General features: G+C 33.8%; 1 protein-coding gene across 1 annotated transcript in view; it reads right to left on the bottom strand.

The window, feature by feature from the left end:
* Window positions 1–13,055, bottom strand: part of Gmds (GDP-mannose 4,6-dehydratase) — a 552,983-nt gene that overhangs the window by 316,103 nt on the left and 223,825 nt on the right. The window contains exons 5-6 of the mRNA XM_042680355.1: window positions 9,090–9,282; window positions 8,225–8,329 (exon numbers count right to left, since the gene is read on the bottom strand). Coding sequence (XP_042536289.1) covers window positions 8,225–8,329; window positions 9,090–9,282 — 298 coding nt within the window. The remainder of the gene's footprint in view (window positions 1–8,224; window positions 8,330–9,089; window positions 9,283–13,055) is intronic.

Below are 13,055 nucleotides of genomic sequence, written 5' to 3'. Positions count from 1 at the left end.
ATATAAGCTATTCAAGGGATCACTAATAAGAATATAGGAATCATTTAACAAATACTTGAAGGTTACATTAATTTTTTCATGTGTCTAAACTATCCATACTCATTCACATCTCTTTTTTTCAAATTGTTTAATTTAAATGTTAACTGAGTTTGCCTATCAAAATCTCATTTGAAAATGATTTTTCTATGATTCCAGCAATTCTCTAACACTGCTTATATTATTCTTTTGGTAAGTCATAAATGTTTGTGACTACCATAATTTATCTGTAAACACTACTGACTCCAGGGTATCTGCATTTGGTGCATTTGGCAGGCTCTGCTATAAGTCCTTACTAGCTTACTCTTACATGGTGGCCACCACACCCCACTAAGAGAACTGGTACCTCTTTCATGTTGAGAAAAGAAGAGTAACTCAACTAACACTCTAGGAATCTGTGCTGAAAACTTTGTAAGAGGGAAGAAAAGAGAAAGGAAAAGGAAACAAATGAATGCTCACATCTACCAGGTACTGTATTATATTTTCCATATATGTTCTACCTGTAAACCAACACAATCAACTATTGAGGAAGTTGGTTCTCACAATGCCACTCTACATGGACAGATGAGAAAGGAAAGTCTGAATAAGTAATTTGCCCACATACAGAAAACTGGTGAATGGCCAAGCTCTCTGGTCACTGTCTGCATATTACACAGGGAGTTACAGAGTCATGAGATTAGTCAATAGTTTGGTTTCAAACATATATGCCACATAATTTATAAAACATTGAAAAAAAAACCTTTAAATTCAATTTGACAACCCCCAAAGTTTCTGGATAGTTAGTAGGAAGGACTTCATTTTGTCTGGTGGTAATAATCACCTCCAACTTCAAGTGCTGCATCCAAAGCTTTTCATGTTTAAGCAATTATACCTAATCTCTCCACAGAGTCAAGAGCCAGACAGCACTGTGATCACCAAGTATACATGTTATCTGTGGCGTATCATAGTCTACAAATGCAATGGCAAACCAGATGATGTCACCTTGTGCCCCAACCAGAAAGGCCACCCAGAACTTACTGGGTCCAAAGTAGTGGACAACAATCTAACCATTTATGAATAGACAGAATGGTATTGTATAAAGCCTATAATGCTTTACACAACTCAAATCGAAGATTACTTCATCCCTTGATTTCACAATTGACAGCTAACTTCTTTTTAAGTAAGTTAAATTCTGCTCTTCATCTAAAAGAATCACAAAGAACCTTTGAAAGCAATAGAAATAAAATATTGAGTTATTTAACAATGTATACTCCTTGATATTTGTATACAGTATAATGTTGATTTGTTAATTAGATTAGCAAATACTTAGTACTTTTTTTTTTTTTGGTTGGTCATGGGGCCTGAACTCTGGGCCTGGGTACTGTCCCTCAGCTCTTCAGCTCAAGGCAAGTGCTCTACCACTTGAGCCACAGCACCACTTCTGGCTTTTTTTTTCCTGCTTATATAGTGCAGAGGAATCAAACTCTGCACTCTTCCACTGAGCCATCTTCCCATGACAAAATGTCATTATATTTATAAATATATTACTTATATATTGTTTATATAATGAAATATACAAATGAATACAAAGTCCTGAAATTACCAGCCTGGGCTTCCTTGAACTGTATCTGCCCTCTACAGACCAATATACCTAAGGTCCAAATAGTTTTCACGTAGAACTAACTTTGTCAAAGTTTTTACTGCAAAGTCAAACTGATATGTAAAGAAAACAGCTCCTAGTCATACAGATGGTATTGTCAAGAATCTGCAATAATATTTTGGGAGTGAGACTACAGGGCAGAGTTTCTCATACATACTACTGCTAACATTTTGTAGTGGAAAATTCTTTGTTATGAAGAATCATCCAATGTACTATTAAAATACTTAATAATGTCCCTGACTACTATCAATTGAATGCTAAGCATGGCCCCTCCTCAACTGTGACAATCCAAAATAACTTTACCCATTATTCCCATAAGGGGCAAAGTCACACTCCCCATTTCTCTACTCCTAGTAGAAAATCTCTATTGGGGAGTATGGATTTTATCTTCAAAGGATACTTTTTTAGAGAAAACAAAAAGGAACCTATTTTTTTAATTTACTATGACTTAAGTAGGTAATTATGGAATATACCATAGCTTAAAATTCTGAATAAATTTATGATAAATATATTTTACGAAACAAGACACTTTTCAATATAAGAACATGCTCAATACTATAAGTCAAAAACCACTAATTCATGAACCTTCAGATGTCAGAAAGGTGAATCCTGTGTTTAGACTGATACATATGATTTTATTTTATAAAGCTCATAGTTACATCTAAAAATGGCTCAGTATTTAACAGAGCTAATACACCATCCATTTGTGGTAGTCTCAAACTGTTAAATTTGGGTACATTTAAAATATTTTATAACTTCTTGTTGTCTCATGATTTTTTTGAGGTAAATTTCTATTTATTTTCCAAGTCACTCAAACAAACTCTATGCTCAATTGAATTAGAAACTTATTACAGTGTTTAATACTAATCTTTAGGGAAAATATAAAAGCAAATTAATTAATTTCTAAATGAATATAAATATATCTACTTATCCTTTAATATTATTCAGTATATTTTGGAAGGAGAAATTTAAAAGATTAAAAGAAAATAACATGTTGTTAAGTTTAGTGATGAAGTAAATAAAAAAAGATAAATTTGTTTTAAATGAGAATTGATGCTCCAAGTACTAAAATCATAAATAGATGCTATAAAATGAGCTCATTTATACAGTTAAAATGTCATTAACAGAAATAAGATTATCAGCATCTTCAAAAATTTCATTATACAAATGGCAAAACATTAATGCAGCCCAACAAAATAAGTAGGAATGGTTTCCTGTTTTTTATTTTCACTTAGCAGGAGGATTTCTGTGGAAGAATTTCATTTTAGAGACAGTGCAGGGGAACCTCAACAGAGACCCAGGAGAGCTGCACAGAGAGAAAAGGAGAGGGACCTGGCATGCAGGTGGACAGGAGAAGGGCTAGGCACTTGAGTAAGTGAAGGAGAAGTCTGTGTCACAGGGAGATTCGGAGAGCAGCCACATACAGCAGAAAAATTCTGAAGGGCACAGCATACGTTTGTCCACCTGTGAAATGTGACCCAACACATCCTGGAGATTTCTGTAATCAATCAATACTATAGTTTTTTTTTTAAGCCATGCTTCCTATTAACATGGGTTTGGTAAATAGGAAGTGATTAGACTTCCTGAGAAACTGGAGGAGTATCTTATGATATTTAACATATTTTATTAGTTTTTATTTCTTATTATGGCCAACCTATTGTGGCTATTCAAGTTGTCATTTACTTTTATCCCATTTATATTTTTTAATAGTAAAGTTAATGTTTTATTATGACAATTCAGTTAAACATCTGAAAGGAATATCTTTAACATACATATCTTTTACAAAAGATAAGATTAACTGAGATAGTAAGTTTCCAACTTCTCCATTTATTTTATTTCAAGGTCCAGGAACTCACCCACCTCACGCAACCACATAGGGATTGATTTGCTCCAGTTCCTGTAAAATTCATGCATACATGGTTCCACATGTGAACAATGTTTACAGAACTCTCCCTGTCCCTAGGATCCTTTTTAGTTTCAATGACATTTGTTAGTTTATTACCTTGGACAGTCAATGTCATACTGGTTAGTTTCTTCATTAATAGGAAAAATGGAATAAAATTATCTCTAAATTTCTTTCTCAAAAATTTGAGGGTATTTTGGGAGGGTATCAAGTAGATGATGATTATATATTTTTAGTAATGCAGTTGAAGTAGATATGAATTTGCCTATATGTGTAAAGAAACAAGTAATTTAATAAACAAGGTAATTTCTACATGTAATTAATACAAAGTAATTAAAATGTTTGTAAAAGTACCTTTACAGCATTAACCACTATGACAAATGCACCAAATTAAACTTCTGGGTATATTATTTTTTCAGTATTTGAAAGTTTGATGTTGATAAGGACCAGACTATTGTTTTCTTAGTTTGAAAAAGATAAAGAACAAAATACAAACTAAAATGAACACACACACTGGCCATTCATGGCATGTACCAGGATCATGTGGAATTCTAGAAAAAACAGGGAGTCCAACAAGTAAAAGCTCTTATAGTAAAAGAGCAGCAATGACAACTTAAAGACTCAAATCACAGTAGCATAGCTACACATACTAAGTAGAAGAGAGTATATATTAGAGGCCAAGCAAACACAGAAAGAGAAACAAAAGCAGAAAACTATTGAGGAGAGAAAATATTTTATCAAGTAAATGTCCAATTCTTTTCTTTTTCGTCCCTCTCTGCTAGGGAATAAACTCAGGGCCTCAAGCATGATAGGAAAATGCTCTACAACAAATCTACACCCTAGCTTCAAATGCCTTGTTAACCATTTAATCAAGGAGAAAAACAAATGGAAGAAATAGACCAGCAACATGAAGCATGTCATTTTACCCAAGATAGAGGTATTCAGCAATAAAATCAAACACTAAACGCGATTCACTTCTGGAAAACAACTTATGAGTTATGTTCATGTAGTTGAACCTTATCTCCTCATTCAAAAGTAGTCAGAAAGTCAATGACCTTGACTTTCCTAATGAACAAAAACACTAAGGAGTATCAGCACAGGAAAACGGCCTCATCAAATAACTGCCATTCTGAAGTCAGAATGCTTCTAGTGTCAGGAATTATCACTGGCCACACTTTTAGTCTTTCTCCTTCAGGACTGAACACAAGCAATTCTTATTGAAACCTTACTACTTAGCTGTAAGAAAACCAAGCCTCTAATTCCACATTTATTGAAAACAGAAATATCGCACTCAAAATCCCTAAGCATTTCAATATTATACGTATTTCAGCATTTAATCATGATGACCACAGTCATCAAAGCCAGGAAATCAAGTGTTACTTAATCATGTAATTTTTTAATCTTCTAAACTAGAAAGTGAGAAGTTTCATTTTTTTGTTTGCCATTTTATGTGAAGTGTTTTATTTGGAATATATTTTATTAATTATACTTATAATTTCTTAAAGTCAGCAAATTTTCATTTATGATATGCTTAAGTACTCACTAACAGTTTAAGAATGAAGATATAATTATATTATGTAGGTCACAAATTGCTATTTTTGTAATTTTACCTTCCACTTAATAATCACAACTAGAAATATGGTTAGCATTACTAAACGGGATTGTGTTTAATGCTCTAATTTGCAGAACAATATTAAACAGTAAATTACATATTGTAAAGAAAAATTTAACATACTAATGAGCAAATATTTCAGTTAAAAATCTTTATATATTCCTCATGGCATCCTTGTATCAGTTTTAGTAACTTTAGCTTTTCAAAGAAATTTAACAATAGCAAGTTTTACCATGTTGATTTCCAAACAGAAATGAGCTTTAGGTAATAAATATAATCTCTTCTCATAAGAAGATAATATGCAAATTGGTGTTTTTTAAAACAGGTGTCACCACAGCCACATCTTTGGCAAACAGAACACTCTAGGTAAATATACAGAGAATGTGGTTTGTATGGTCAGAAGCAGCCAGATAGGTGCAGAATTTCATGTTCAGAAAAAACAAAACTAAAGGAAAAAAGTTTTAGGTACATGGTAGCTTAGTGCACTTTATTCATAAAACAAAGAAAGCATTTACACTTTTAAACACTAATAGTGTAGATTGTTTAAACAAATGTAATTCTTGTGAATAAGAGCATCTTGTTATAATCTGTGAATACCAATTTGTAGAACACACCTATTAACCATCAGCATAATTACAGTGAATAATACTATCAGCATTTTATTTTTTATTTTTTTTATTTTTTTATTTTTTTGGGGGTCCGGTCGTGGGGCCTGAACTCTGGGCCTGAGCACTGTCCCTCAGCTCTTCAGCTCAAGGCTAGCGCTCTACCACTTGAGCCACAGTGCCACTTCTGGCTTTTTTCTTTTTGCTTATGTGGTGCTAAGGAATCGAACCCAGGGTCTCAGGCATGCAAGGCAAGCGCTCTACCACTGAGCCACCTTCCCAGCCCCACTATCAGCATTTTAATATCAGCATTTTAAATGAAGTAAACCTGAAGAATGGAAGAATCAATAGTTTTCTCTCACTGAAACAATGACTAGCTGGCTTACTGAAGGACCAAGAGGCCAAGCAGACCATTGTATTACTTCCCAATGTTTTTTTTGTTGTTGTTGTTATTGTTGTTTGTTTGTTTTGCAAGAGCCAGGCTGTGTTCCAATAAAACTTTATTTACAAAAAGTTAGTTACTGATTTTTATTTGCCCCATGATCATAGTTTGCTAGCCTTTGGTCTGTAATATCTATATACTAATACTTCTACAAATTTTCAAGTCATAAATTCTCATGGGATATTATTCTCATGGAATATTATTCATGCTATTAAATGTACCCTTGTTAATTATACTTTCATTACAGAGTGTATGTCGCCCAAAACTATATCAACTTGGCTCTACTCAAATATTTCAAAATAGTCTGTAAGCTTTAATTGCTACATGTGTGAAATCCACAAAACAATATTCATGTAAAAGTTTCTTATAAACTTCTACTGTTCTATAACTTGGACAACCTAACTTTCAAGTTAGCAAAGTTTTGCTTGAACAAGAGATACCCATATACTCATTCACTGAAAAATAGTTATACATGTTTATTAGCAGATAGGCACTGTGTTAGAAAGTAGAGGTTTATTTAATAAGGTAATATGGTTTTGCCAGTAAGATTTTCTGGCAGAAAGGTTTCCTCAGAACACAACAATCTTTAAGATTATCTTAAAGATTTAAATTAATCCGTCTGGTTAATTTGAGAATTAATCCTCAAAGTTTTAAGAAATGCTGTAAATATCAGGTAGCACAAATGTAGCAAGGTAGATATTTTCATCATTTCCACATATACTTCTATATATTTTCATTAGTTAATCAACATAAATGTAAAAAAGGAACTACCATTGTTTTCCAAGTATGAAATAAAAAGAAAATGGTGTGGGCTACTAAGTCAAGTTTATTGTTATTGTTGTCATTATTATTGTCATTACTACTACCATGATCATCATCACCAGCTCCATCATCATCATCATTACCATCTCAGAGCCTGAATTAGCTTGGCAGGTGCTCTATTACTTCACATTTTGCTTTACATTTTTTAAAAAAACAGAGTTTCACATTTATGCCCAGGCCAGCCTAGACAATGGTCCTTCTATTTACACATAGCTGGGGCAACAAGTACATGTCACCAGGCTAGCTTTTATTAGTTTATATAGGGGTCTCAAGAACTTTTTGACAGGGACAGCCTTGAACTGTGACTATACAGTAACAGAAAGTTTCACTGAGAAAGTTATAAGCATTACTACTTGTTGGTCACAAAACAATCTATACATCAAGCTTCTTATTTCTTCTTGGACTACAAACAAAATTTATTAAAATTTCTTCTATTAAAATACATATTCTTCTTTTTAGCTTATAAAGAGGACATATATATGCATATATATATATATATGGCTTCTGGATTCAATTCCAAAAATTTCATATGCTTAGTTAAGATTTTTCAAAAGTAATAATGGGAATACATATTTCTAATTTAAAAATCTAATCCTGGGAAGAAAGGAGCTATCATGTTGCTAATAGTCTCAGTAACAACTATGGAAAAGCAATAAGCCAACACAAACAAAATATGATTTTCCAAAAAAAAACAAAAAAGATTAAGTTAAGAACTGATTTCTAGAAGCACAGGAATTTCTAGGGGTTCTATTTGATGAACTATTAAAAAAAATCAACCTAACCAACTGGTTAGGTGTATATGAATATGAGTGACTACTAGAAACAACCATAGTTTACTCCTTATTCCTTTGCATTCACATGGAAACTTCCTATTATGTAGGTTAAAAGTATGCTTGGTAAGGCCTACTAATAAAAATTGTAGAATTGGGACACTATCTAGTTTTTTTTTATAATGAACTTTAAAAGCTGCTATAAACTTTAAAAACTGCTATAAACTTGATTATCACTTAAGAGCAGATTCCTATTTCTGTATTTGCCACCTCTGACACTTAAATCATAGAAATAAAGATAAACTTTTTTATTACATAGAACATATGCAGAATATACACAAAACCTTTTGATGTTAAAGTCTTAAGTTTTTCTTTCAATTTCTATATTTACTAACCTCGTCTGGGACTCTCATGATTGAAAAGAATGCCATTCACAGCAAAGAGATTATATGCTTCCCGGAAGTTCACCACAATCCAATAGGCATAGAGTTTTGCTGCTCCTGTTAGAATCATTTTTAAACACAAATGAAGTTTATTATAAAAGACAATGATTATCATCCACCTTAAATAGGAAAACCTTGTAAAAATAATAATTTCTAATACATCAAAATCGTTAAAAAAGAATGAAAAGCTTAAATAAAATAAGGGTTCATATGCCGCTTAATCATGTTCATCAGGAGATACTTAATGGTTTCCTACTTTTGTAATATCTGTTATTTGTTCTTTTACTATCTAATTGACTCAGCTATATTATATGCAATAAATCAAGATCATCTTTCTTGGATCTTATGCTTAGTTAATTTTTCAAAAACTGCTTAATGTGCTTTAAGATCTTATCATATAAGTAATATACTTTCTTTATAAATGTGCTAGATATAACCAGCTCTTATTTTTAAATGATTGGAGCTAGGAAAATTTTCATGTGGGAAATAGAAAGCATGAAGATTTATCACTTTACTCGATATCAAAAAGTTCAAAAACAGAATCCTGTTGGACCTAATTTTCCTTAAGGGATATTTATAGAAGGGTTGAATGAACATGGCTAGATGAAGTGAGGTGGTAATTTCACCCCAGAGGCAATGGCAGCAAATACTTGTAGTTAGCAATCTATAAAGGCATGCTTCTCAACAAGTCTAGTCACCTTAGTCTATCTCAATGTTAATCTCACACCCAATGACTTCAGCTTAGGAAAATGAAAACAGAAACACTCCCCACATCACCCACCCACCCAAAGACAGTGCTGGGCACCAGCATTCTCACCATAAGGCGAACGAGGATAAAAAGGAGTAGTCTCCTTCTGGGGTATTTCCTGCACTTTCCCATAAAGTTCACTTGTTGAGGCCTGGTAGAACTTCACAGAGTTGATAAGGCCACAGGTCTTAACTGCATCAAGAAGCCGCAAAGTGCCAACCCCATCAACATCAGCAGTATACTCAGCTAAATCAAAGGAAATCTGGAAAGAAAGTTCATGCATGGGGCTGCATTAATGGTAACAGTGACAAATGCTGAGGAGGGTGAGTAGATAAGGCAAAAACTACAGTTTCACAGACCAAAGAAATGTTAGGTTGTTAAATAAGAATGTGTGTCATCAATTTCTAATATTGAATGGCTAGAAAATATTCTAAGATCCACTGATTATCTATAAAGGACAAACTAAACATCCATATACTAAGCCAAATCCTTGATAACCCTTCTTATCATAGGATAAAGCTGTGTTCCTTGGAAAAAGTTCCTTAAAATTTTAATTTGAGCTGATTGCTCACACCTGTAATCCTAGCTATTCAGGAGGCTGAGATCTCAGGACTTCAGTTTGAAGCCATCCTGGGTAGAAAAGCCCAGGAGACTCTTATCTTTAATCTCAGAAAAAGTGATGCTGTGGTTCAAGTGGTAGAGCAGTAGCCTTGAGCAAAAAGGAGCTCAGAGACAGTGCCTAGGCCCAGAATTAGAGCCCAAGAACTGTCTAAAATATTGGTTTGAACTCATCTCTTGGACTTATAAATTCAGGCCATTTATACTTTTAGGAACTCTCCTTTGATTTTTGTGCATATGAAAGATTGAGAATATGTACTTTAGATCAGTTAATTCTTAAAAAAAACATTATGTTATGTATTTTTAAATTAAGAAGCAAAATGAAGTATCTATCAAGTATATGTAATCTTTTTTATTATACAGGACAGTGCATATGGTTGTTTACATTAATATAAATTAACTAATTTAAAGTAGTGTTATTGTTGGTGGTGGTGTTTAAAATAGATGTGATCATTAGTAGCTCACGAGGATCACAATTAATCTCCAATTAATCACCAAAGAGCTGGAAGTAAAGCTGTAGTTCAAATGGTAGAGTACTAGCCTTGAGCAAAAACAGAAAGAAAGAAAGAAAGAAAGAAAGAAAGAAAGAAAGAAAGAAAGAAAGAAAGAAAGAAAGAAAGAAAGAAAGAAAGAAAGAAAGAAAGAAAGAAAGAAAGAAAGAAAGAAAGAAAGAAAGAGAAAGAGAGAGAGAGAGAGAGGGAGGGAGGGAGGGAGGCAGGCAGGCAGGCAGGCAGGCAGGCAGGAGCGAAGGGCAAGCAAGCCAGCTCAGGGACTGTGCCCAAGCCCTGAGTTCAAGCCCAAACACACACACACACACACACACACACACACACACACACACACACACACACACACACACACACACACACACACACACACACACACAAAACCCAAAAAAGAAGTCAAAAGATGATGATAAAGAAGAGGAAGAAGATGAGGAGGGAGAAGAGGAAGAAGAAGAGAAATAAGAGAAGGAAAAAGAAGGAGAAGAGGAAGAAGAGGAAGGAGAAGGAGAAGGAGAAGAAGGAGAAGAAGACGAAGAAGAAGAGGAGGAGGAGGAGGAGGAGGAGGAGGAGGAGGAGGAGGAGGAGGAGGAAGAGGAGGAGGAGGAGGAGGGGGAAGGAGGAATAGGAGGAGGAGGAGGGGGAAGGAGGAATAGGAGGAGGAGGAGGGGGAGGGGGAGGAGGGGGAGGAGGAAAGACTTAAAATCATCTCTATACACAATTACCCAATCAACCAAATATTAAATCTCTTAAACTAGAAAGGCTGATAATGTTTATCACTGGTACATCTATTGTGTTGTGAATTATCTAATCTTCATGTGGGAAAAAAAACTTTCATTTGAGTGAAGAAGGCCATGGTCTTCATTATTTCCTGGTCTAGAGAAGACAGTACCTGACATTATAGGAAAGTGGGAGATTGTTCCCCACGGACTCAGCCCTCTAAACAAACCAATATCCTTTAGGACTGTGAGTAAAGCTCAGGTAGCATCCATAAAACACCAAGAAAAAATATGTATGTTTCATAATCTTTCAAAGCCATGAAGACAGTTCTAGCAACAATTTATTCTTTTTAAATAATGCTTTATAGAGCTATAATTAATGTACCATAAAGGTCAACATTTTAAAGTTGACAAATTAGTGGGTTTTGTATGCTAACATATTATATGCATCATCACTACCACCTAGTTCCAGAATATTTTGTCATCCCCCAAATAAATTCTGTATCCATCAGCACTCACTCTAGGCAGTGACCAATCAACCAGCTTTCTGTTTTTACATCTTTAATTGTTGTAAACACTTCATTAAAACTGAGTGATACAGTCTGTGGCCTATGGTGACTAGCTTGTATACCTAATGTTTTCATTTTTGGATATAAATACCTGGAAGTAGTGTTGTTAGACCATATGGTAACAGTAACATTAAACATTTTGAAGAATTTCCAAGACTGTTTTCCAAATCAATCGTATTTTCAACAGCAGTAACAAAGGGTTTAATTTCTCCATATCCTAGTCCACAACTATTGTGGTCTCTCTTTGATTATAGCCATGACAGTTGTTTACAATGGTATCTCACAGTAGTTTCAATCTGCATTTTCCTATGACTAAGGATAATGAAGATCCTTTCATGTTTGTTGGCCATTTGAATATCTTCTTTACAAAACTATATATTTAAATTAATTGCCCAAATTGGGCTACTTATCTTTTCATTATTGAATCACAAAAATTCTTTAAATATTCTGGATCCAAGTCCTTTACATATAAAATTTATGTTTTCACTCCCAAGGGGGAGGGATCTTTTCAGTAGCCTTCAAAGTCAAAATGTCCAGTTTATCAACTTTTGTGATTTTCAGTTTTTTTAGGAATTCTTTGCATTCAGAATTGTGAAGATCTATTTCTATATTTTATTGTTATATTTTCACAATTTCATTTCTAGCATTTATTTCTATGACACACTTTGAGATAATTTATGTATATGGTTAGGGGGTCCAACTTCCTTATTTGCAAATTGATATTGTCTTAGCATTATTTTTTTAAAAACTATCATTTCCCTGATGAATGAACCAGATACTAGTTTGTAGTTCTTCAGAAAAATCATGGCTCCAGGTTGAGAGGATAGGACAGGAGAGATCAACAGCTACAAGGAAATGATAACCAGGATTATTTAAGTCCTCATTATGGAACAGATATCATTCTAAGTAATTTGCATAAATATTATTACTTTCATAGGAATAGGTAAGCACTTAAAAACCTGAAATGGAGAAAACAATAGCTAGTAGAACAACATGGCTATTCTCTTGATAAGTACAACCTATGCTGGGTATTATACCTGTGTTATATATCATGGTAAACCAATGTCCCTCAACTTTTGGAACTTAGGGTAAAGAAACCTGAACAAGTTTACATAAGAAGCAGGGGATATTATTAAGAGGATATATTCATAGGAAATTTTAAAGGCAGTTAGGAAACCAAGTACGGAAGGAGAAGATGATGTTGAAGAAAGATGGCTGCTAAGTCTCCAAATTTTTATGAAGCTCTATCAAGAATAAAGTATACATTTGATAATTATAATATTGAGGATAAAATAATGTGGATAATAATTAAAGCAAATAATGTACCACATATCCTTGCTTAAAAACACAGTCACTGTGAAATGTCAGTTATTCACCTTGCGATCACAGAGCTGAACCAAGTAGGCTCACTTTCTCTGCCCAGGAGAGGTGGAAACAATTGCATATCCCTAGACAATAGGAAAGATTTCATTTTGAATTTCAAAGTAGGGTTTCTACTGAATGTATGAAGCTTTTCTAGTACAAAAGAGTTGGGGGGAAAGCCTAAAACAGGGGCTGCAGAATAATTATGGAGCATGGTTCTAGTCGCACCAAAATTACTGTAGTTTCAGAGGCATAGAGACATAG

The sequence above is a fragment of the Dipodomys spectabilis genome, unplaced genomic scaffold (assembly GCF_019054845.1).
Source record: "Dipodomys spectabilis isolate Male_0828 unplaced genomic scaffold, ASM1905484v1 ptg000059l, whole genome shotgun sequence".
NCBI classification, from domain to species: domain Eukaryota; kingdom Metazoa; phylum Chordata; class Mammalia; order Rodentia; family Heteromyidae; genus Dipodomys; species Dipodomys spectabilis.
This window is presented reverse-complemented; position numbering and strand designations above follow the sequence as displayed.